Source organism: Chiloscyllium plagiosum, chromosome 16 (assembly GCF_004010195.1).
Source record: "Chiloscyllium plagiosum isolate BGI_BamShark_2017 chromosome 16, ASM401019v2, whole genome shotgun sequence".
Classification (NCBI taxonomy): domain Eukaryota; kingdom Metazoa; phylum Chordata; class Chondrichthyes; order Orectolobiformes; family Hemiscylliidae; genus Chiloscyllium; species Chiloscyllium plagiosum.
This window is the reverse complement of record NC_057725.1, coordinates 48,846,713-48,873,644: the sequence shown is the minus strand read 5'-3', so window position 1 is coordinate 48,873,644 and position 26,932 is coordinate 48,846,713. Positions and strand designations below refer to the sequence as shown.

The window sequence follows — 26,932 nt, the reverse complement described above, 5'->3', positions numbered from 1 at the left end:
ACCTCGGAGTATGAAAGATTCAGGCTAAGATACAAAAACATTTTATTGACCCGGAATGCACAAAAATGTGGTTAACTTTTGCTGTGCATGTCATACATGCCAAATGGTTGGTAAGCCACAGGCGGTAATAACATCAGCACTTTTGTTGCCAATTCCCACATTTGAAGAACATTTCTCGCAGATTATAATTTATTGTGTAGGTCCTTTCCCAAGAATTAAAAGTGGGAATCAGTACTTGTTAACCATAATGGTTGTGTCTACAAGATTTCCGGAGGCAATTTCATTATGGAGTATCAAGTAGAGGAGTTAGTAGCTTTATTCACACGGTATGGGCTACCCAGACAGCCTCAGTCGGACCAAGGATCTAATTTTACTGCTACTCTGTTTAAGGAGGTTACGGATAGCTTAGGTATACAGCACTTTAAATCCAGTGCGTATCATCCTGAATTCCAGGGAGCTTTAGAAAGGTGGCATCAGACCCTGAAAGTCATGTTGAGAGTATACTGTCAGGATTACCCGAATGATTGGGATAAAGGCATCCCATTCATATTTTTTGCCATTAGTGATGCTGCAAATAAATCGACTCAGTTCACTCCCTTTGAGTTAATATTTGAGCATGAAGTGAGAGGTCCTTTGAAATTAATTGAAGAAAAATTGACAGGACAAAAGTCAGAGATCTCACACTTAGATTATGTATCAGAGGTGAGGGAGAGATTAAATAGAGAAAGTGAGTAAGCTAAACAGCACCTAAAGAGGGCACAGTATAGAATGAAGCAGGTGGCAGTATAGAATGAAGCTCTGAGACTCGGACGTTTTCCCGAGGGGATGACATGTTAGTACTGTCACCAGTGATTGGAGATCCTTTCAAAGCCAGGTTTAGTGGTCCCTATCAAATTGAGAAAAAGTTGAGTTGAGTGAACTCATCTAGTAAAGTTGCCGGATAGAAAGAAAAGGTATCGAGTATGTCATGTGGACATGTTGAAACCGTATTATACTAGAGAGAAAGAAAAAGATAAACAGATGTTAGTTACTGCCAGGTAGAGTGAGGAATCAAAGGCAGATGATGTGGATTTTGATGTACCTCAAAATAGATTAAAAATGAAGAAGTCTTGGAGGAGTGGGATAGGTTAGTAAGCCATCTGTCTCAGGTGCATAGAACACAGTTGAAAGATTTGTTACTACAGTATCAGGACATATGTAAGAATCAGATGGGGAAGACTAATGCTATTGTACATGAAGTAGATATAAGGAGTACTGCTCCGATAAAACAACACCCCTATTGGCTTAATCCTTTTAAAGCCAGACAGGTCCAGAAGGAGGTAGAGGCCATGTTTGACAAGGGTATCATCGAACCAAGTCAGAGCGAATGGAGTTTGCCAATCATCCTAGTTCCCAAACCGGACAGACTCAACGATTCTGCGTAGATTATTGGAAGGTCAATGCCGTTACAAAATCGGACTCATATCCAATTCCTAGATTAGAGAACAGTATCGAGAAAGTTGGACAAGCCAGTTACTTCACCAAGTTGGACTTTATGCGTGGTTACTGGCAGGTACCTTTATCAGAGATGACAAAAGACATTTCTGCATTTGTAACCCCAAATACCCCAAACCCCAATAAAGGGTACTGTACCTTTAAGTGAATTAAAAGCTAGCAGAACTATCTGACACAACCCCAAGTGTTCTGAATAAGGTAACAATGTAACATTTGGTTGAACAGCTAGATTAGTTGGGTTGCCTGGAGGCGACAAAACAAGTTCGAAGTTGACCAATCAGTTTAAATTATACCCCAAAATACCAACCTCCAATCAAGTTTGAATTTAGTATACTGACAATATTAAAAACCAATGAAACAATCTGATGCTTCGTGGTAAAAGACCAGGAAAAATTGAACAGCTGGGGGAGAACTGCCAAAAGACCAACAGATGTAGGCTGCTAGTAAGACCTCTCTGAGAGGTACCTGTCTAGAAAAGGAGGTTGCGCAGAGAAAAAACATTGACACTGACCTGGAGAGCAAACCTTCAGAGGAAATAACAAGAGAAGATTTGACAGCTGGCTGGTTTTAAAATTTGAATGTTTTGGTAAATCTTAATCAGGGGTTTTATCGGACTAGTATTATAGAAGGGGAAAGTAAAAGGTAGGTTAGAGAAAGGAGTTGTAAATAGTTGTTAGTTAATTATTCTCTGTTATAGTTTAAGAAACAAAATTGTTACTTTTTACTTTAACTAGTTCTTGGCCTCCCGTATTTTCACAGATTACTGCACGGGATAAATCTTTTTTGTAATGCTGGTTTAAATCAAGCAAGGAGGTTTACCTTGTGTCGTAACAGCCTTGTTAGTAAGAAACAAAATTAAATCGATAGAAAATAGAGATATATTTACGGAATGTATAAAATCTGTGCGGATGGAGTGGAGGAACTGCAAAGGATAAAGATTCTGATGGGAATTATGTACAGGCCTTCTAGCAGTAATCAGAACATGGGAAAAAAATAGATCAGGAGATAGAAAAGACATGTAAGAAAGGTACTGTTATAACAATCATGGGGGACTTCTATATGCTGGTAGACTGGGAAAATTAGGTTCATAGCAGATCCTAAGAAAAGGAATTTGTGGAATGTATATGAGGTGAAAATTTGTAGCAGTTTGTGGTAGAGTCCACTAGGGAACAGATAATTCAGGTGATGTATAATGAGGTAGATTTGATTAGGGAGCATAAGATGATGGTACTCCTCGGGGAGTTCACCCTGTGGTTTGAGAAGGAGAAGCTGGAATCAGATGTAATGGTACTCCAATCGAAAAAAGGCAATTACAAAGACATGAAGGAGGAGCTGGCCAGAGTTGATTGGAGACGGAGCCCAACGGGGAAGACAGTGGAGCAGCAATGGCAGCAATATCTGGAGGATATTCAGGAGACACAGCAGAAATTCATCCCAACAAAGAAGAAACATACTATGGGGAAAATGAGGCAACCATGGCTGACAAGAGAAGTCAGGGACAACATAAAAAGAAAAGAAAAAACATATAATGTGGAGAAGATTAGCAGGAAGCTAGAGAATTAGAAAGCCTTAAAAAACCAGCAGAGGAAAATTAGAAAAGCAATGGTAGGGTGAGGAGAAGATGAAATATGAGGGTAAGCTAGCTAGTAATATAAAAGAGGAATGCAAGAGCTGTTTTAGATACATAAAAGGTAAGAGGCAGACAAGAGTGGATATTGGTCTGCTGGAAAATGAGGCTGGGGAAGTAGTGAGGCTGGAGAGATGGTAAAGGAACTGAATAGGTACTTTGCATCAGTCTTCATGGTGGAAGACACAAGTTTCATATCAGAACTTTTAGAGATTCAGGGAAAGAGGTGAGTGTAATGGAAAAGGTACAAGGGAAGCTGAAAGGTCTGAAGATGGATAAATCACTGTAACCAGATGGACTACAAACCGAAGCTTTGAAGGAGATAGCTAAGAAGATTGTGAAGGCATTAGTAGTGATCTTTCGGGAACCACTGGAGTCAGGGAGGGTCCCAGAGGACTGTAATATGCATGTTCAAGAAGGAATGGAGGTAGAAGACAGGAAACTATAGGCCAGTTAACCTGACCTCAGTCGTTGGTGAGATTTTACAGTCCATTATTAAGGATGAATTTGCATAGAACTTGAAAGTGAAAGCTTCCTTTTTATCTTGTTCAAAATCAAGCTAGGTCTGACTGGCCTATAATTTGCACTGTTCACCCCAGAGACACAACAGAACTTAACACCTATTTTAAACAGAACTGGATGGTAAATGGTGCTGATATTCAGTCAGGCACTATATTCTCACTAACATCGTTATGCTTTCAAAACAATGAGGTGCATTGTGCCAGCTGAAAGGACAGGGCTAAAATTGCAGTAATGGGTGAGGTGATTATCAGAATAACTAATACTAGTCATGGGATGAAGTAGCCAGTGGATAGTAAGACAACACAAGTTACAACTGTAACAAAAATGCTTATTTTTTTCAATTTGACAGTTGACATGGCTGATAAGGCCAGCATTTGTTACCCATCCTGAATTGCCTCTTGAACTGAATGGCCTACTAGCAATGTTATTTGGTGGACTTAAATTTTGAAGGATTGCAGAAAAATTGATTTATTTTAAGTTTTGTAGAAATACCTGGAGTTGTTTCTTTAAATGTAGTCGTTGAATGTTCACTGTGGTCATTAGAATTTATTTTTTAAGGAAGCTTCTTAGAAAGTACATGACGGGGGATAACTGCTGACTTTGCCGCAGGCTCCTGATGGGTATGTTTTGAACAGTGAAAGGGTTGAAGAGGTGTTTGGTCTCTATTGGTTGAGTTGAATGAGAAACTGCTGCCTTAGTGAAAAGCCAGCTAAAAACAAGCTACCCAGCTGATCACTACCATTTCTGGAAAGAAAATCCTCTTGCTGAGTTCAAGGTGAAACCTATTTGTTCTTTAGAAAGTGATTGAACAATTATCTCAAAATTGTATGTCCTGAGTAAGCTGTGTCTAGAAGACTTTAAAGGCAACCACGCATGATTAATGACTTGACCACTCATGCTAGAACACCAAAACAACAAACACTGGAGCATCCTTTACCTTCAGGAATAACTGCGAGTACAATAGTGCACTCCTCTTGCCTTGATTTTTAAACAACATTCTAAAGGAATGATAATTTGCTTGCTGCCTTTATAAGGAGATGGAATGGGTATAAATTGAAAGAAGGTTATTTTTTAAGGGCTGAGGCGGTGGAACAAATGAATAGACAAGTCATAATGGATATAGAGCTGAATATAGCAGTAGCATCTGGTTACGATGACTAAGTGAGTGGATAATACAAATCTTGTCTAATAATGAAAGAATGAGGTATCAGAAAGCCCGGGGCAGAACAGCATTTACAAGGATGTTTCCAAACAATTAGTTTCCATGGTCTATTGTCTGAAGTTTTTGTACCTGGTACTCAAAGACTAAATTGTTTCTGCTGAAATCCAAGTATTCACAACACGGCTCTGACATAGTAAGCTCAGGAAAGCTTAACAATGGAAATATAACAGTGTTCACGTGTTGCTAATTTCGCCAACATACTGCCACGTTGCAAAGTGCATCACAAACTTTCTACTCCTGCTTAGTGTAGTGGAAACAAGCCCACATGCATTGGGCTCTAGAGTCACTGACAGAGAAACCTCACCTCCTATCATTGGTTTCTAATTTCTGACTGAATATTATCACACATCTTGCTCTGAAAGCTTCAGAATGGGGGTGAAACAGGAAACCAGTACATTACCACCTGCTAACACAACCTCAAAAAGTTTAAAAAGTTCTTTAGAAAGAAATATATTTTTATCTGAAAATATTATACTGAAATAGTATATCCTGTGCATTATTGGCAGAGTGGCAACAGTTGGAATGTTCCACTTGTCAAGTGGGTCCCTTAACTTCCCAGTTAATCTATCCTCTTTTCATATCACTTTCTCAACTCTTTGCCTGGTGGCATTGACTGTTGCCGGTTTTATGGCTCCACAGATGACACTGTCTCAATTACAATGTCTGAGTCCTGAAGGTTAATGTTGGCAGTTTAAATTAACAATGATACTGAGAGTGATGGACAGAGTAGAGTAACCTGCATAGTGAAGGTATATGATTTCAATCTCTAAGCAGCAAAATGAGTTTCTCACAGATGAGACTCCCACATTGGAAGGGTGGTTTCAAAGTGATTACACCAGGGCCTCAGAAATACTGAGAAGACAAGTTTCCACAAAGTATACTAGGTAATTCGTAAAAAGGCCTTGCATGTCTCAATAATCAGCACCAAAGTCTCAGATGTGTATTGTTCAGGTTATTGATCTCATTTCAGACAGAGGACATAGCAGCAAAAAGCCCGCTTTGAACTGTTCCCCACTATGAGCTCACCTACTGCTCTCCCATGATCAGAATGAGAAACAACTAGTTGTCAAGTGGCTAACTAAAAAGCTATCAGTCCATCAGCTGATTATACTGATTACTTAGTTCTGATTATTCCAAACTACTTTCCAATAGATTTTTATAGTAGTTATAGCGGTGTAATGCTGGGGTTTCTAGACATTAACAACAAAGAGCAAAAAATTAAAAACTGTTCTTTCCATAGCATTAGTGCCTCTCAGCTTGTTGAATAAATTAGATTTACACTACAAAAAATTTCATTGTAATTTCCCTTGTTCTCTTAAGATTCAGGGCAGATGAGAATCTAAGAGACACTACCTCCGCAGACCTAAAACCATCCCATATCTTATCACCAAGTAATGATACCCACATCGCTTTCACAAGTCGAGCCTACACGTCGATAATGTCATGTGTTGGTTGGTGACACTTTCAGTCTCTCCTACAGATGGGAAGAAAAATTTGTAACCTTATAATCTGCTGTGCTTGCACTAATTTGGCAAGTGGCTAGCTTTTCAATTGTTTTCCAATGAAGGTACCACTGTTTTCAGATCACTACCCTATATATATATATATAAATGGGCCTGATAATTCAAACAAGTTGGGTATTAAAGTGCACTGAATGCATATCAGTGTGATCGAAGATTATAATCTAGTTTCTAACTAGGTAATTTTGCATTACTAATATCAACTAAATTTACAGTCAGAATTTAAGTCTGTGATTGTTTAAAATCTTTATGCATGAAATCCAGTCCATAAACCTACTGACTAGGGCAGTAAGTTATTAACAGGGAATAGACTAGGTAGGACCAGTCATTGATGATGGACTGACAGATAAGAGGGCAGAGCATTGGGAGCCCATCAGTTTCCTCACTCACCCAGAGACACTGAAGACAACTGTAACACTTAACCAGCACATGAGCTACATTCTCCTCAATGAGAATCAAACCTATGGTTTTCTAGTATCTGTGTCATTCATTACTACAGGTGAGATATTTAGCCAAAAAGCAATTGGGAGAACAGATTGAATATACTTCAATTAACAAGGCCATGTCAAAAAAAGAATGGATTAATATTTGTTGAGATTGAAGAAATTGGTACTTACCGTGTTCTCTGTTTCTGGGATTTGGGGAAGGTATGTTTTGCGAATTGTACACAATGTGGCTGTAAGCAAATTCCATGACTTCAGCTGAACATCCAAACTGGAAAGGAGTCACCTACAGAAGAGGTAGAAAAATGAATGGAAAATTAGGGCATTAATACTGGTGAATTCTTCAGTGATTTTTATAATGATTGAGAAAAATAATCCAAAGATGGGAGGTCATGTAGAAATTTAGCATTGACTGAGCATTGGACTTATTTGTTCAGTTAACAAGAGATGATACTGAGGTGGACCATCTAAATGGGTAAAAGAGACAATTCGGAAGGAAAAGATTGAGTGGTATGAGAATGAGAAGGCAGGGAGAACTGAATGTGTACTTTTATTGTCATGTGGATATTTTTGAACAACTCTACTGTATCAGTTAACAAAGAACTGAATGTTGAAAAGTGTGATGCTGGAAAAGCACACCAAGTCAGGCAGTATCTGAGCAGTAGAAGAATAGACTTTTTGGGCATAAGCCCTTCATCATCACATTCTTGATGAAGGGCTTAGGCCCAAAACATCAGTTCTCCCACTTTTTGACTCTGATCTCTAGCATCTCAAAGAACAGAATGTTTACAACTTCATGCAAGAGTTAACTGCCTTCATGATTTACAACAGTGATCTTTACGTGCCACGCACCAGTGACTATCTGGCCCCAGCACATGTATTCTGAGTCGCTACACCCTGCAAAGAGCTCTGCACATGTATCGAATTTGAGAAATGAGAAATGAGCATTCACCCTACTCTGTTAATGTATAAACAATATATGCTTAGATATTTAATCCACATTCCATTAGCAAAGAAGTCAAGTAAGTAATGTGGCCATATTCGTACAAGACCATAGAGCTGACCTCTCATTAGACAGAGGCGACTGATAGTGGTTTAACTTGAGGGTCACCAAGCAAAGGGAGAGGTTGAGATGTAGAGTCCTTCAATGGTAACCTCAGCTATTAGTACCACATTTATGATCCACAAACTATCTATTTATATGGCAAATTTATACTTTACTTCCAAATCTTGTTACAATCAGGTGAAGCAGAGCGAATAGGTTCCCCTCTTTATAACCTCCTCAGTTGGCTGTAAGAAAGATGTTCAATTCTTTGTAGCACACATTTATCACCCTCCAATTTGCTAGTTTGCTGGTTCAAAAATGACAGGCTGATTACAAGGTTTTCCTAGGTGAAAGGAAGAGGAGTTTTGATGCTTGAGAAAAACAATAAAATATGACATCAAACACTTTCAATTCAACAAACACATACAAACTTGAATTAGCTGTAAAAAAGGGGAATATTTCTCGTAAAAAATGGAAGATCAAGAATATGCAATTTAAAAGTACTTGAGGTATTTGGTTTAAAGATTTGAGGAAGGGTATTAGGTCTGATGAAGTAGAGTTTATATGGATTGAAACATCAAGGGGCAGAAAATGGTATTAGAGGTTATATATCAATACCCAAGCTGCAGTAGAAATGCTAGAGAAGACATTGAAAAGGAAATTAGAGATGCAAGTAATAGAGGTATGGCTGTAATTATGGGCGACTTTAATCTGCATATGGATTGGACAAATCAGGTCAGTAGCAATACCATAAAGGAGGAATTCTAGGAGTGGGTACAGGATATTTTTATGGATCGGTAGGTGGACAATCAAATTAGAGAAAAGACCATCTTTGACTGGGTATTTTGTAACAAGGAAGGAATAATTCATGATCTCATTGTGCAAAGTCTCTTTGGGAAGAGTGACCACAATAGGCCAGAAATTTTCACTCAGATGAAAGTATCTGAGATTAGGATCCTGAGTTTAAATAAAGGAAATTACGATGGCATGAGATGTGAGCTGACTATGATATAATGGGGATTATTATTTAAAGAAATGACAGTAGATAGGTAATGGCAAACATTTGAAAAGTGCATGGACAAACTGCAAGCGTTATTCGTTCCTGTCAAACAATGGCTAACAATGAAAATTAGGGATAGTATTGAATCCAAGGAAGAGGCAAACAAATTGGCCAAAGAAAGCAACAGACCTGAGGATTGGAAACAGTTTAAATTCCAGCAAAGGGAGACAAGGACACTGATTAAAAGGGGTGAAATAGAGTGTCAGAATAAGCTTAAAGGAAAGTACAAAATGATCGTAAAAGCTTTTCTAGGTATGTGAAGAGAAACCTGAATAGTAAAGACAACTATAGGTCCCTTACAGGCAGAAACAAAACTTATAATGGGGAATAAAGTGGTGCCAGACCAATTAAATACCTATTTTAGTTCTGTCTTCAAATATGTAGACTCAAAAAATATCCCAAAAATATGAGAGAACGCAGGGTTAAGTGTGAAGAAGGAATTGACATAAATTAGTATTAAAAAGGAAATGGCCCTGAGGAAACGAACACAATTAAAGGCAGATAGCTAATGTAACCCCAATATTTAACAAGAGTGGCAGACAGAAAAGAGCCAATTATAGCCCAGTTAGCTTGACATTGGTAGTGGAAAAAAATGTTAGAGTCCATTATAAAAGGTGTAATAGCAGAGCACTTGGAAGATAATGACAGGATCAAACAGCGTCAACATCGATTTATGAAGAGGAAGTCAGACTTAACAAATCTGCTGGAATTTTGATGATCTAACTATTGGAATGGATAAGGTGGGGGGTGGGGGAGGGGCGCAGTGGATGTGGTTTACTTAGAATTTCAGAAGGCTTTCAATAAGGTCCCATATAAGAGATTAACATGTAACATGTGATTGAAGATCCTGAGCTGAAATGGATTGAGGTTAGTTGTTAGGTAGGCAATAAAGAATACAATAATGAGGTCTTTCTCTAAATTATTGTCAGTGACTAGCAGGGTACTGTAGGGATCGGTGTGTAGACACTGTTACTCACAATAAATATCAATTATTAGATGATGAAAGTATATATTATGTCTCAAAATTTGCAAATGACGTGAAACCGAGTGGGACTTGTGGAGAGGATGCAGGGGTGCCTCAGTGTGATTTCAACAAGTTAAGAAAGTGGGCAAATAAATGGCAAGTGGAGTATAATATGGATAAATGTGAGCTTATCCACTTTGATAACAAAAATATATAGGCCAGCAGATTATTATCTGTATGGGAATAGATTGGGAAAGCAGGAGGTGAAACAAGATCTCAGTATTCTTGTACACCAGTCACTGATAATAAGTATACAGGTCCAGTACATGATGAAGAAGCTAAATGGTATATTGGCCTTCATAACCAGAGGTTCTGAGCACAAGAGTAAGGATGTCTTGCTGCACTATAGAGGAGATTGGTAAAACCACACCTGAAGTACTGTACGGTATTTAGTTTTGACTTCCTTATCTGAGGAAAGATGCTTTGGCTATTGAGTGAATGTGAAAAAGGGTTGCTACACTAATTCTTGCCAGAACTGACATACAGGGAAAGACTGGATAAGTTAGGAATATATTCTCGAGTTCTGAAAAATGAGGGAGTTATGGTTAAAGTTAGGGTTAAAGGACTTTCATAGAAACCTATAAAGTTCTCACAGGAATAGTCAGGGTAGATGTAGGGATGATGTTCTTGTTGACCAGGCAATGTAGAACCAATGGTCACAGTATAATGATTAGGGGTAGACCTTTTAGGACAGAGATGGGGAGAAATTGTTTCTCTCAAAAAGTAATAAGCCTGTTAAACTATCTACTATAGGAAATGGTTGAGGCCAAAACATCAAAGGCTTTTACAAAAGATGTAGATATACTTCTTTGGACTAAAGGGATCAAATGATACAGTGAGAAAGTAGGGAAGGATTCTGAGTTGGCAATTGGTTGTAATCATACTGAATGGCAGAACAGGCTCAAAGAGCTAAATGTGCTATTCCTGCTCCTATATTCTACGTTTCCAACATAAGACTACAATTTTGTTCTTCAAGAATGGATGTTTTTCTGATTTGCTTTTCACTGGGAGTTGACTTCCAACAGCTGATACAAAACAGGGAGACATTAGGCATGTTTTCCACTCCTGTTGTCCCGAATCCACCATTGTCTCTGCTGTGCTCTAAAGATGTTGCCTGAAATACAGTTCATTTGTTTATTCCCATGTCTGGCTTTGTTTTTTTTTACAAGCTGGATAATCTACAGATAACTTCCATGTCAATGTGTGAAACTTCACAAAGATGAAAATCAAACAGGAGATATATATCTGTGTTGAAAATGTGTTGCTGGAAAAGCGCAGCAGGTCAGGCAGCATCCAAGGAACAGGAGAATCGACGTTTCGGGCATAAGCCCTTCTTCAGGAATATATATCTGTGTGCCTGGTTTCAGTCATTTTGATGGCATATTAATTTCAGTTCAGACTGGGTCTTGTTTATTGATAGTTCCATGAACGGGCCCAACCTACGGTCAGGGGGCACTGCAGTCAACATATTTAGATGTATTTTCTTTTTTAAAGCCATTTTGATCCAGGGAAAATCCCAGGTATTAAAATGAGACAATAAAAATCAGTTTGATAGTTCATTTTTACAGTATCTAATCAATTTAAATTGAATAAAATAAATGCCATGCAATCAACTTGATTCCTTCCACTACTGGGTTGAGATGATAGCATATAATAAATCTAGTAAATAACAATATTTAATGCTGCTTAACAGTTTGCACTGGAGCAGGTACACCTCATCAATATGATCAATGGAAGTCACGTATGTGCACTAAATCTGATTTATCCATTTCATTCATTTAGCACTCAGACCGATTCTCCTGCCTGGTTTCCAATATATTTTAATAGTTTAACAGGTTAAAATTCAGATTTAAGTACTTGAAAAATTTGGACTTCCAACTTGGTAAGTTCAAGCACTTAATTGTCAAATTTCCTCTCATTCCAAAGTCCCTGATTTGTCAAGGATGTTGTTAAATATGGTAGACCAGGTTTGGCTGATAAAATAACAGCTTCTGAATGCCATTACTAATGTACAGATTGACCACTTGTAATGAAAAAACGTTGTTTGTTGACTGATGCAAAAGCTAACATGAATTTTTTTTGAGGTGAACGATGCAGGATTACATTTTTTGGGGTACAGAATTCCAGCAGAGTAAGATAATTGGTTTTTGAGAATTGGTGAATACAGAGGATCCCTGAATTACAAAGCCCCTGACTTACGAACACTTGTACTTATGAAGTTGATCCTTTACAGGGATCTAATTTTAAAAACCTGATATGCAAACATTTCCTGTACTTATGAATGGCTGTTTTAGATTGTTCTGTATTGTGTTCCAACTTGAATACAAATCGACTCAACAAAGGAACCTGTTCGCAACCTAGGATTGCCTGTGCTTGTAATTTGTTTCATTATCAGTAGAATCTGGGAATGCTTATCAGGAAATTTCCCTGAGGAGACTCAATAGCTATCATTGAATCTGTAATTGGTAGATCTGACCTGGCTTGTAAAATTTTCAAATGAGTGGATTAATGGGATTCATTCATTATGCTCTGAAGAAGGATCACAAGACTCAAAATGTTAACTCTGCTTTCTCTTCACTGATTCTGCCAGAGTTGTTGAGTTTCTCCCACAATTGCTGTTGTTTCAGATTTCCAGCACCTGCAGTTTGTTATTTCATTTCGTAAATTAATAGGATTTCCATTTGATCCCTAAGAAATAACGACTTTTCATCAGACTTCTGACAGACGGATGTGAAACATCGTACTGTGCTTAATCTTTTGAGTCCCGTTCAGTTGTTTACTGTGCTGGTGACTGGAAAAAGTATGAATGAACTGTCATTCATAGATTACTGTACTTTGTTCGTGGATCACAGGCAAAGATCCTTTGTGTCTGCTGAATAATTTGACAATATTGCATTTCAAGTGCCATTCCTCCTTTTCTAAGAGAATTCTGAAAAATCTGTACTTCTTTAGGGGCAATATATATTGGGGCAGATTTTGCTGGAATGGGAGATATTAGCTTTTAGCAAAAAGGTTCTGTCTTTTAAATAATTACCTCCAAAGCTAATGGAAGTATGAGGTGGCAAAAAATTGGTGATGGCCACAGGGCATCTCGGTGATCTTGATAAATAATGGGACTGACAGTATTTCTCCATAAGTAGTGGACTAAAGGACTAAGAAATGAACAGAAGAATTGACAAAGATCGCGGATTAGAGGGAGTAGTTCAAAACAAAACCAGGTGTGGGAAGATAAATAAGGGTGAATAAAAAAGATTGGCCTAAGAGAGAGAGAAAAATATATAAAGGAAAAGAAACATTTTAAAGCTTAAAATGTTTAAATCTGAAAGAATAATTGACAATATGCAGGAATAGATAAAGTTGTTTCCTGGGACATTCCATTAGCATGTCATTAAAAAGCATACTTGCTCTGTTGAGTATCAGCGTTTGCTATCAGCAGCAAGTTTAATTTGAGTCACTAGTTGTCCAAGACCCAAACTCCTTCCAGGTGAAAGGATTATTTACTTTGTACTTCTTTTAATTAGTAACCTGTAATTCATGCTTACAACATTGTCTCCTCCACACAGTCTATGCGCAAGTTGGGTGATCACTTATCAAAATGCCTCCGTTCAGTTTGCAAGACTATTTCTGGACCTCCATCTTATCTGACTGACGTTAAACTTTCTATCTCACCCCCACTCTGGTCTCTCTGTTGTCAACCTGTTACAAATGTTTTAAATAAGTTTAACTTAAGCATGGGACACAGTACCACCTTTTCATTCAGTTACACACTTTACAGTCTTACAAACTCGACATCAAATTCAACTATTTCAGATCTCATTCTCTGCAGTTGTAGACACATCTTTATTTCTTTGCTTGTTCCATTGCCACTCAGTTTTGCTTTGAAACATCATATCTTTTTATCACTTAATCCCTCAGGGACTGAACTACTGTTCCATGCAATTTTTAATGCCAAAGTTTCCTAGATGTTCTCAGTTTAAAAAAACACACTAAAAATCTTTCTTAAAATGTCATATGCAAACACTTCTTGCGTGGTTATTTGATGAGTCATGGAGTCATAGTACTGTACAGTATGGAACAGACCTTTCGATCCAACTCGTCCCCGCTAACCAGATATACTAAATTAATCCAGTCCCATTTGTCAGTATTTGGCCCATTTCCCTCTAAACCCTTCCTGTTCATGTTCCCATCCAGATACCTTTTAACTGTTGTGGTTGTACCTTTCTCCACCACTTCCTCTGGCAGCTCATCCTGTACACATACCACCCTCTGTGTGAAAGATTGCCCCTTAGGTTCCTTTTATATCTTTCCCTTCACCTTAAACCTATGCCCTCCAGTTATGGGCTTCCCTGCCCTGGGAAAAAGATGTTGGCTATTCACCCTATCCATGCCCCTCATGATTTTATAAATTTCCATAAGGCAACCCTGCAGCCTCCGATGCTCCAGGGCAAACAGCCTCAGCCTTTCAGCCTCTGCCTATAGCTCAAAACCTCCAAACATGGCAGCATCCTTGTCAATATTTTGTGCACCCTTTGGAGTGGCATGGTGACTCAGTGGTTAGAACTGCTGTCTCACAGCGCCAGGGACCTAGGTTTGATTCCAGCCTCGGGCAACTGTGTGGAGATTGCACATTTTCCCTGTGTCTGCATAGGTTTCCTCTGGGTCCTCCGGTTTCCTACCACAGACAAAGATGTGCAGGTTAGGTGGATTGGCTATGCTATATATCCGTAGTGTTCAGGGATGTGTAGGGTACATTAGTCAGGGGTAAATGTAGAGTTATAGAGTAGGGTAGGGAATGGGTCTAGGTGGGTTATTCTTTGGAGGGTCAATATGGACTTGTTGAGTCGAAGGGCCTGTTTCCACACTGTAGGGATTCTATGAAGATCTTTCCTATAGCAAGGGAACCAGAAATGAATGCAGTATTCCAGAAGAGGCCTGTATAGCCGCAACATGACATCCTAACTCCTATACTCAATGCAGTGACCAGTAAAGGCAACTGTACCAAATGCCTTCTTCACTACCCTATCTACTTGTGACGCTAACTTCAAGGGACTATGAACTGTATTCCAAGGTCTCTTTGTTCAGCAACACTCCCAGGACCTTACCATTACTGTACAAGTCCTGCTCTGATTTGCCTTATTAAAATACAACATGTCATATTTATCTAAATTAAACTCCACTTGCCACTCCTTGGCCCATTGGCCCATAGGATCAGGGTCCTGTGGTACTTTGAGATAACCTTTTTCACTGTACACTACACCATCAATTATAGCATCATCTGCAAACTTACTAAATATGTCTCCTATGTTCACATCCAAATCATTTATATAAATGACAAAAGCAGTGGCAGCATCGATCCTTGTGGCACACCATTGGTTGAAGGCCTCCAGTCCAAACAACAACCCTCCACCGCCACTCTCTGTCTCCTACCTTCAAGCCTATTCTGTATTCAAATAGCTAGCTCTCCCTAGATTCCATGTGATTTAACCTTGCTAACTAGTCTACCATGCGGAACCTTGTCGAACATCTTGCTAACTTCATATGGAACATCCACTGCTCTGCTTTCATCAGTCTTCTTTGATACTGTAAAACTCAATCTCAAAACCACGTTGACTATTTCTAATCAGTCCTTGCCTTTGTAAATGCACGTAAATCCTGTCCCTCAGAATCCTCTCCAACAACTTACTTACCATTGACATCAGGCTCACCGGTCTATAGTTCCCTGGCTTTTCCTTACGACCTTTCTTAAGTAATAGCACCACGTTAGCCAACCTCCAGTCTTCTGACACCTCACCCATGGTTTTATAGAGATATATAAAGTTGTTGTTGAGAAGTTAACCAAAATGTCACCAAAAAATGAAGCAGCTCTAAGCTAAATATAACCAAAGCACCACGGAATAGATATTTATTTAAAATATGTCATGAAAGTAAATCATTGTATCAAGGAAAAGTTTGGTTCAGGTGGTAAGACTTTCTTTCCTGAAGGCAGAGGTTGTTGGTTCAAACTTTCCTCCAGGTTATCATGAGCACATAACTGTCTGATTCTTTGACGCCGTACTGAGGGAGTATTGCATGGTTAGATCTGCCAATCTTTAGACAACGGGCTGATTCATGGTTTGATGATATATGATTATATTTGAAAAACAGATCATCAGGTTAAAAAAAGTAATACACATTGCGTGAACTCAAAAATGTAAACAATAAATTCTAGATAAATATAACAGGTCACTTAAGGGAGAGAAAAAGAAAGGTTTTTCACAGATGTCTTGCCTTTCACCTATGGATCAAACCTGTCCCTCTTTTTGACATTAACTGGGCATTTTATTTTCCTACATTAATCTGTCATTTTCCCATTTATATGGTAAGAGATGACCACATCATGGAGAATTTGGGATTATAGAGGGAGGTTGATGATTTGTTTTGCAATTTTCAATGTTGTGATATATTGATTTGGTTATGACCTTGGAAATAATTCTTAATTCTATGTTTCATTTAACTCTTGGACGCAGAAATCAGGGTATCCAAATTTCTGAAGAAGTAACTCATGATGAGATTAAGGAAAGACAATTAACAGGATCCCTCTCATCCACTGCCTCACCAACCCCATCTCTTCATATGCTCTCATTCATTATTTATTTGTTGTAGACAACTGGAAGTCATTTCAAATGTGATCTTGCAGGTGGTATTTTCCCAACAGACAAAGGTGAGCGAGGACACAATCAAATGAATCGGTTTGTACTCGATGCATAATTGAAAACAGAACCAAATGGCTTCACTTCAGTACATTGTGTGTATGAAATAATTATTTGCAGATAAAGCTGTATTTCATTCAGATTATATTTAAGCTCAATTGGGATAGTAATGACCCTCTACTATATAAAGGCAGACTAGATTAGTAGGGAAAAATGCAGTTAGAACACTATCCAATAGATCTCAACAGCACCAATAGTGCACAATAGTATAAAAACATCCAAATTAGCTAAAGTACCCAACATTATTCTGTTGTAAGTATGATTACTGACAGTGCACAAAACACTCAACAGTATTTAGTGATATCCAACATTATGCAACAGTATCCAATAGTACAGACCACCACTCAGCAGGGCACGCTAATGTTCAACAACAGGCAGCGGCATGCAGCAGTGGCCAAACAACTTAAGTTATACAACAATGTCCAACAGTGCAAAGCCATATACAGAAATACAAAATGGTATCTTAACAGGGTAAAATATAAGCAACTCCAATAGCAGCAAAAGTGCTGTACAAAATACAGATGGCAGACAACAATATGCAAAAGTGATAGTACTTAATAGTGTGGTGCAGCACCCAATAGTATGCAACAATTATTTCAACAACGAAAATACAATTAAAGTTTACATCTGATGGAGGTTCACAGACAAAAATATTATTGCCCTCTTTCCATAGATGCTACATGATGTCTCGAGTAGTATCATCATTGTATGTTTACACTAAAAAGCACCATTAGATGTTTTACATGGTTGAGTAGAGGATGGAGGAGAGGAGAAACAATAGGAAAAGATACCAAACTATGGCATGACATTTAGGAGAGTTGATGGGAACCATATTTGATGGATTCTGACAAGGTTTTGAAAGTAAAGAGAGAGGTGGAGAATTTATGGGTTTTTAGCAGGGAATTCTGGAAAATAGGTCTTGGGAGGGCAGAAGCTCTGCAACCAATGAGAAGCAGAGATGGACAAGAGATCAGAGTCTGAGACCCATAGAATCTAGGAGGAGTTCCAATGCTTGAAAACATTATAGAAGATGGGAAAGGATATAGAAAAATGTAAGGACATGAATGGAACTAGGAAACTAATGTACTTCATCAAGAGCAATGGAAAAATAGGACTTTACATGGGACAAGATGTTGGAAATGGAATTTTTAAAGGTGAGAAACAAAAGGCTAACAATGAGGACATTGGAGAAATACCAATGAAAAAGGGAGGAATAAAGGGTTGATCATGGTATGGTGAAGCTGATAACATTGCAGAGATCGATGCAAACAGCCTTGATGACGAATATGATATGGTTTTCCATTCTGCTTCAGAAATTGCCAAGGCTGTCTTATTTTGTTACAATGGAGGCTGAAAATGAGACAGCAGGAGCAGGAGATTGGCTTCATGGCAGAGATGACCTTGGAGACAGAATGGGTAGATGTGATGTAAACTGCAGAGTGATAGAATTAGAGGTAGTGAAGGAGGCAAGTTGGTAACTGGCTTTTAGAGATAAAGAAATATGTCATTGGTGTTAGGATGCATCAGTGTGGTTGAGGCTTTTGAGAAAGTGCCTAAATAAGACAACAGGCCAGAAGCAAACAGGACTTGATACAGGATACGGAAAGAAGTGTGTAGGATGAGCTGAGGATTTGGAGTATGAAAAATGGTAGACAAACGAGGAGAACAATGGAATAATTAAGGCTGGAGGACAGAAGGGTATAGCTGAAGATCTCATTGCACACACTGTTTAAAGTTTATGATGAAATATTAGGATTCAGTTTGAGACGCCATCATGAACAACAGTTTTATCTTGTTTCTTTTGAAAGTATCTGTTAACCAGAATGTACATTTTCATGCAAGGAATCACTGTTTCTCAGCCTTTGTGTTTTTTGACTTCTGTAAATTTCCTTCTCTCCTGTATCTTCCATCATAAGCTGATCACCAGAATTATCTAGTCTCTGTCTTAGCTGGACAGTTTACACCAAGCTAAGTAGCAGTTAAGTTGGCTGACTGACTTTGTGCTGATAGAGAAAGCAGCTTTTGTGAAGGACAGTATATGGGACATGGGGCCAAACAGGGTATTGAAGGTACGGACATACTGGCTCAACTTTAAACAACAGTTAGAATGGCAGCATCCAATTGTGCACAGCAATACTGACAGTATGCAACATTACAGTATCTCATCTCACACAATGTGAAATGTTAACTACTTCTTAATTGCTGCTTGCACTCCAAGAACCAGTTTTGAACATATGTGCTGTGGGGATTCAAACCTTTCTGCCAGTAATGGGTATTTGTGAAATCAGTCCCTTTGTGCATTTCTGACCTCTTGTATTTTAAAACTGTAGATTTCCAGCATTTACAGTTCCCTCTGACTGGACAGGTTCTGTGATCTGGAGTTTCCAGTTGGAAGCAGCACTCACAATTAGTGCCTGTCAGGAAATCACAGGCATACCTATGAGCTCTCAAGTTACATTGTTTGTGAGAACTATAAGCTATTGTTTTTATATCATTTCATGAGATGTCAGTGTTGCTGGCAAGGCCAGTATTTGTTGCCCTTGAACCACCTTCTTGAACTGGTGAAGTCCATATGATGTAGATACAGTGTTAGGGGGGAGTACCAGGATTTTGATCCAGCAACAGTGAAGAAATGCCAGTATAATTCCAAGTCAGCATGGTGTGTAACTTGGATGGAAACTTGCAGGTGATGGGTGTTCCCATGTTTGCTCTGCCTTGTCCTTCTAGGTGTGGAAGGACCCTAGGTGAGTTGCTTCAGTGCATCTTTTATGTGGTACACAATGTTATCACTATGTGCTGGTGATAGAGAGGAAGATGGCTTTGGATTAAAAACCAAAAGAATTGCCGATGGTGGAAATCAGAAACAAATATAGAAATTGGTGGAAAGGCTCAGCAGGTGTGGCAGCAACTGTGGAGAGAAATCAGAGATAATGTTTTGTATCCAGTGACCCTTCCTCAGAACTGATGCTGAGGAATAGTGGATTTACCCCTATTATCTCAGATGAGGGATATATGATTGCCATTTCTTTATATGACTAATACCAGAGATATAACAGAGCAGCTTCAGATTTTTACAAGGAAGAAATTAAATGTTAAAAATAACTCCACCCCCATAACACCTGCAGATCAGAAAATGTGTGTGGCAAGATTGTATTTTTCTAAGTTATTTGTCATAGTAAATCTAGTTAAATTTAGGTTGTAAATAAACCAGTCTTCAATTAGCATTGTCAAGTAAGATATTCAGAGTTAAAGTTTATTGTTTGCGACCTTCTGGCAGAACAGAAAATGTCATTATATATATTTTTAAAAATTACCACAATGATAATAAAATAATCCCTTAATAGGGAACAGTATATTTCAGCTTTGTATTGCATGTTGAATCATGATTATTTAGTAATTTGCTAGTAGATGTTTGAATCACCACACCACACATGTTTAAAACCAGTCTTGAGAAGAGTGATCATAATTTGATGCAATATCGCATTGAGCTTGAGAGTGAAGATTTTCAGATGATTATTTGCTATGATTTTATATAAGGGAATTAATACATGATAGGGGGCAAAATATTAATCTGACTAAATTGTTTGATAATGTACAGAAAATAGGGAGTAGAAGTAAATGATCATTTTCAAATGTCAGGGTGTAACTACTGGAGTGGTGTAAGGATCAGTAGAGTCATAGAGTCATAGAGATGTACAGCACAGAAACAGACCCTTCGATCCAACCTGTCCATGCTGACCAGATATCCCAACCCAATCCAGTCCCACCTGCCAGCACCTGGCCTCTATCCCTCCAAACCATTCCTTTTCATATACCCATCCAGATGCCTTTTAAATGTTGTAATTATATCAGCCTCCACCACTTCCTCTGGCAGCTCATTCCATACACGTACCACCCTCTGCATGAAAAAGTTGCCCCGTAAGTTTCTTTTATATTTTTCCCCTCTCACACTAAGCCTATGCCCTGTAGTTCTGGACTCCCTTACCCCAGGGAAAAGACTTTGTCTATTTATCCTATCCATGCTCCTCAATTTACAACCTATATCAATGAATGTAAGTTATTATTTTTGCTGACAGCAAAAACAGATGGGAAAGAAGCATGGCTCAGGAGCTTATACTGGGCTAAATGAGTGAAAATAAGGGAACAGATGAAGAATAATGGGGGAGACGAGAATTTATTCAGAAGTTATGATTAATAGAAAAAATAACTATTTTCTAAGGGCAAAACTATACCAAATGTTGGTTTTCAGAGGCAATTGGACATCCATATACAAGAAAGCTAATATGCAGGCATAGCAAACAATTAGTAAGACAAATAATATGTCACTCTTTTTCTGAGATGTGCAGTTGCTGGTGTTGGACTGAGGTGGACAAAGTTTAAAAAAAATCACACAATACCAGGTTATAGTCAACAGGTTTACTCTCAAGTAAATCTGAAGGGGTTGGAGTGTAAGATTAAGGAAATATTGCTGCTAATGTGTGGGGAGCCTGGAGTATTGGCTTCTTTACCTAAAGAAAGATATTGTGGGGGTGCAACAAGAGCTTACTGGATTGATGCCTAAGAACATAAATTGGCCTATGTTCTCTAGAGTTTAGAAGACTGAGACTTGATCTAATTGGAATGTATAAAATATTTAGGAGATGTTACTAAGATGCTTTTTACGTTGGCTCGAGAATCTGAAGGTAGCGGGTCAAAATCTCAGGATTAAGCAATCAACCAATTACTACTAAGATGATAGATTTTATTTGCACTCAGAGGGCTGTGAATCTTTGGAATTTTCTACCTGACTCTGTACACTCAGTTAATGAGTATATTTAAGGCTATAATCAATAGTTTTTGGGCACAAAGTGAATTGAGAGATGCAGGAAAAAAATTTGGAAAGTTTATCTTCATTTACAAGTCTTCATTTACAAGTTTTCATTATTAGGACTACCATCTTAACAGATAATAGCGAATATAGCTAGTGTTACCCATATAAATGTTGGCCAAATTACTCCGTGTATTAGTCTATGATGCCATCACAATTAACGCAGAAGAAGTGAAGATTTTATCGAAGATCACCTATGATCTTTTTGAGTGGTGGAGCAAGCTTGAGGGCTATATGGAAAATTTCTGCACCTATACACCTATTATAATGAAGGACGCAAATGACCTTTCATTTTCAATAGAAATTAGGAAGTTAGGTGTAAAAAGGAAAATACTGTGGAACATTTTGACCAAAACAAAATTGTGCAATACGTTGGAAAGTCATTGAAGCATAAATAGGTTCATGAGGTAAATTAACTTTGTCAAGATTAAAGAAGTTAAAGATATGATGCGAAGGGGCATGTTGACTTGAACTGTCACAAAGCGATCTGATTGTTGAGCCTACAGCTAAATTTTTGATCTTAAAAAATGCATTGCCCTTATTATTCTAAAGTAGGCTGGGATTGTTTAAATATATCAGGCATTAATGCTCAGGACCCAACCAATATATAGAAACCTAATTGGAGCTTGATTGTTTGGTATAAACTATGTTGCAGAAGCCATTGAATGACAATCCTCTTCATACTGTAATACTCTAAAGTAATCCTTAATCCTAAAACTACAAATATGACTGTATGTTGGTCATCCCATAATTTCTAATATAAAACAGATTTTAAAAAAATGCACCCTCTATAATACTGGACACATTTTTACTGCTGTATGCTTTGTGAATTATAGTTCTGAATTAATAATCCTTGAACTCTGACTGCTAGTTTCTTCTTCTTTCTGTGAAACTAGCCGTTGATCATTGATGGGGCTATTGATGCAAAGATGAGATGACTCTTGACATTTTCCACTTTTGCCAAACAGCCTGACCAGTCTTGGGAATCACAAAGAGACATCTGATGAATGCAATCTTAACAGTAAGCCAATAGCAATGAAACAGTACACTCTGCTCCCAAACTTGTTCATTGAAAAATACCACCTACCACGATTTGTTATTTAAAGTTAGATAGTGTAGTTGCTGTATTGGTGATAATGGGTTATAGTGCCCTCAGGAAGTTTGAGTTGCTGTGGCAAGCATGTTCTAGTCTGGAGTTATGGCAGAGGTTCCAACATCCTTTCCTTCATGTTGCTGACCAGGCCTCTCTCCTGCTCTCACGGGTTGCCATTGGCATATGTTAAAAGGATGTCCCTGTTCGGCCACGTTATAAAAACATCTTCCAACCTGAGCTCAAAGGCAGGCATCCTCTGCACTGCACCACAAAATCTCCAGTAGTTATATTACTGCCCCAATAATGAGAGACCTGGACAGTATGCCATGGCAGTTGGAGATTTGAGGTCAGTTTAAACACATTGAGAAATGAGAAGAAAAATTGGTTGTTAAGTTGATAGAATTTCATGTCAAAATTGGCTTACTGATTTCATTCAGGAAGTAAACCAGACATCCTTATTTGGTCTATATGTGCCTCCATTTACACAACAACATTATTAATTCTTAACTGTTTTTTGTGAATAGTGCAGCAAGCCCATTCACTTGTAAGAACTGATCAGGATGCCAGGGGTGGGCATTACACAATGCCTAGTTTGCAACACCCAGTTTTCAAGAATAGATTAAATAAAATTATTTGCTAACAGGAAATCCATAAGGACAAAAAATAAACAAGAACAAAAAAATACTGAGCCATTTATGTGTGGGTCCCTCTCCAAAAGGTCCATTAACAGAACTCCATTTGTCTTTTCCCTAGGATGGGGGAGTTTCAACATTAGGTGGCATATTTTTAAGGTCAGAGGAGAAAGATTTAAAAAAGACATGAGGGACAACTTTCTTACACAGAGTGACTTGTGTGTGGAATGAACTTCCTGAGGAAGTGGTGGATGTGGGTACAATTGCAATATTTAAAAGACATTTGGAAAAGTACATGAATGGGAAAGGTTTGGAGAGATATGGGCCAAGTGCAGGCAGGTGGTACGAGTTTAGTTTCGGATTATAGTCAACGTGGACTGATTGGACTGAAGGGTCTATTTCCGTGCTGCATGACTCTTTAACATTTTGCCAATTTATTTTTACACAGGTGTAAATGTGTGGAATGAACTTCCAGAGGAAGTGTTGGATGCGGGTACAGTTAGAACACTTAAAAGACATTTAGATAAGTCCACGAATAAGAAATGTTTGAAGGGATATGGGGCAAATGCAGGCAGATGGGACTAGTTTAATTTGGGATTATGGTCGACATGGACAGGTGGACCGAAGGATCTGCTGTATGAATCTATAACCTGTTAGGTACAGTTTTCAATGTATAGCTATATCTTAACATGGTATTGAAAGAAATTGTTGTTAACAGCATGAACACAATTACAATGTTAAGGCACATAACATGTACATGGTTTCTTACCCGAACATCCTCCCTATGTTTTAGCATTCTCTAATAAAAATGCTTCCACCTCATTCTCCACAAGTGAAGCCATATAAAAAAGCTTAAAATGTTGTCTCTATATATATTCTGTGGTTACAAATGAAAGCATTCATGTGTATAATTGTACATCGTAAGTGTAGGTGCACACTTCTCTGCAGAAAAATCTACTAAAGTGATCTGCTTTCCCAATTGTAAGTTACGTGCACAAATGAGGTAAGGACCAAGTCTTGTCCCAGGCTATAGAAAATTACAACTGTACCTGACAGATGAGGAAGGGTTTCTCCGAGAATGGGAAGATTTAATCCTTCTGTCCAAATGTTCACCTCGCAATTCAAAAGGGCCTTCTTCAATATCTGAACGTTGTGATGCTACGATTGTGACAGGAAATAAGTTGTTACAATCTGCACTCCTTCATCAGCAACTATTTTTAACTGAGAGATAGAATATGTATTCAAAAAAGGTGGAGATAGTTCCGATATGCGCAGGAAACAGAGAGAGAAAGGTTTCACTAGGTTAAACATAAACAGGAAGTACATAGCGGAGAGAAAAAAAATCAGAAATGGTGGTGCTTCTTTAATAAATGATCCAGTTTAGACTGAATAACTCTGAAGTAAATTAATTGTGACTAAAAATCATTAATTTTATTTTAATTTTATGGCTTTATCCATTGTTATGTTACAGACAATCATTATGATTGTCTCTATGTTGGTCTAGTGTTTGTGATATGGGGCTAGTTACCTGGAGACTATGTGTTTTAATCCTACTTTGACAATGAAGTGAAATTGAATCAACTAAACTTAGGTGAACATCACTCTTGTAAAGTCTCAGGCAAAGAAATCTCTACCCTGACCCAGTCTGGTTAACATTCAACTTCAGTCCTACATGATGTGGTTGACTTTGATGCTCTTTGACATGGCCCACCCCGCTGCTCAGCTGGAAACAATCACAGCAAAGTTCACCAAGAGGATAACTAAATTTATTTACAAGCAACAATAACTTCTCTGCCAGCAGATTTTGCAATGCTGGGGAAGCAATGGTGGACAATTAAACAATTGGGACCTCCACTACACCATAGTCACAGCGATGGTGACCCATCCTGTGGCTGGATCTATTGGTCATGGTTCTAATGACTCTGTGCAGGGAATGTCAGGAACAGAACTGCTCCTTAATAATGTAGCAATCAGCAGACGAATTGCATACAAACAACAGTTTAGCATCCTTCTCTATACAATGGTGCCAGTGGACTCTCATAAAGAGGACTATGGGATGCCTCTAAATGACAGAGGAACCTTATTCCAATGAATGCAACAAAGCTACAGTGTGTAAATACAGCAGGAGATTATAAATGCAGTAGGATTACTGACACCTTGTACTCCCACCTTCATCCCCCAACATCACCCAAGAAAAGCAGCACTGCATATAAGAGCTTGTTCATGAATACTTCCAGTTTGAAGTGAGAGATCTGTGACTCTGTACAGCCTATGTGATCATGCACTGTCTCCTGTGGTTAATTCTGCTTCATGGAAATAACTATCTGTAGTCTACAGATATGGTGAAGATTGCTTGTGAACAGGATAGTATCCTACACTATTGGACACTGTATGTATTTCACATGCAGAGTACTATGTTTATAGATGTCTTTAGTCTGTATTGTGAAAATTACTGATTAATGCAATTGCCCCTTGAAGGGTCTAATTTCACTCAGAAGTAGAGCCCCGACAGAATGAGTTCTTTCCTTCAGCCCCCTCTGGGTGTGGTGAGATCCATTTTCCATTTCACATTTACAATTAGCATGAGTATGAAAGGCAATGCAAGTTGTGCTTGGCACAGGGTCAGCTTGGTCATCAAAGGACCTGCTCACCGTAAACCTCCAAATTCCTTTTCTCCTTGTATTCCTTTTTGAGCCATCAGTACTGAGCATGTTCCCACACATCTCTTTAAATTATGGCTTCATCTCCCTATGTTACTCTCTGAGTTCTGGCCCAGACCTTAGTCATGCCAACCATCATGCTGGACTGTCCCCCATTAAAACCAGGATGGTTGTGATTGTGAATTACCCAGCCCCACTGACCCTCAATAACCCACCTTATTCAATGCGCTACTGCCTCCCTCTTATTTGTTGAGTAGCGTCCTCTCTGCACCTCACCGTCCCCACATTTGACCACCCCAACTGTCCCTGCCACAGCAGTGGCCCTGATAACCCTCTTTTGACTGTAATTGAGCTCATCATCAGAACTGACCATGGTGCACCCTTCTGAGTAAGTTATTCAGGCAACCCTGATAGGTGGCTGGGCCTCTGAACTATCTCTGTGCATCTCCCTGACTAACTAATTGCGAATCCCTGGACTCGTGCACCAGGTCTGCAGGACTGATCTTGACCCACTGCCCGGACAGCAGTGATACAGGCTCCCAGATCCTGACCACCCCGAACAGCTGAATAACCCTATTCAAGCCACTGACCTGAGATCAGACACTGCTCTTGATCTACTGTGCTGGGACCTCCTGAGTGAAGGCTGTCTTCCTTGATTTGACTAAGACTACACCCCTTTGCCATACAGACATGGCCATTTGGTTGAAGGATATGCAGTGGGTTTACTACATAAGCTGCTGGCACGTGGTGCATGGTCACATTGATGTACCATGGTGCCATGCAGCAACATGTCCACTCCCTTGCTGACAGCCCTGTCAGGCTGTCTGGCTTTGTGCCTGTGCTAAACAACAAGGCAATAATAGAAGCACTGTGAGCATTTAAGTTCTGAATGAGAATGTAAAGCACAAAATGACAAGATAGGGCAAGGCACAGAGAGTGGTACGAATATGGAATGAACTGCAAGTGGAATTGGT

General features: G+C 38.7%; 1 protein-coding gene across 1 annotated transcript in view; it reads right to left on the bottom strand.

The window, feature by feature from the left end:
- The window catches only part of si:dkey-9k7.3 (circularly permutated Ras protein 1), an 81,613-nt gene extending 57,032 nt beyond the window's left edge, over positions 1-24,581 (bottom strand). Inside the window, exons 1-2 of the mRNA XM_043706013.1 lie at positions 24,348-24,581; positions 7,003-7,114 (exon numbers count right to left, since the gene is read on the bottom strand). Coding sequence (XP_043561948.1) covers positions 7,003-7,078 — 76 coding nt within the window. The 5' untranslated portion in view covers positions 7,079-7,114; positions 24,348-24,581. The remainder of the gene's footprint in view (positions 1-7,002; positions 7,115-24,347) is intronic.
- Positions 24,582-26,932: the final 2,351 nt, after the last annotated feature.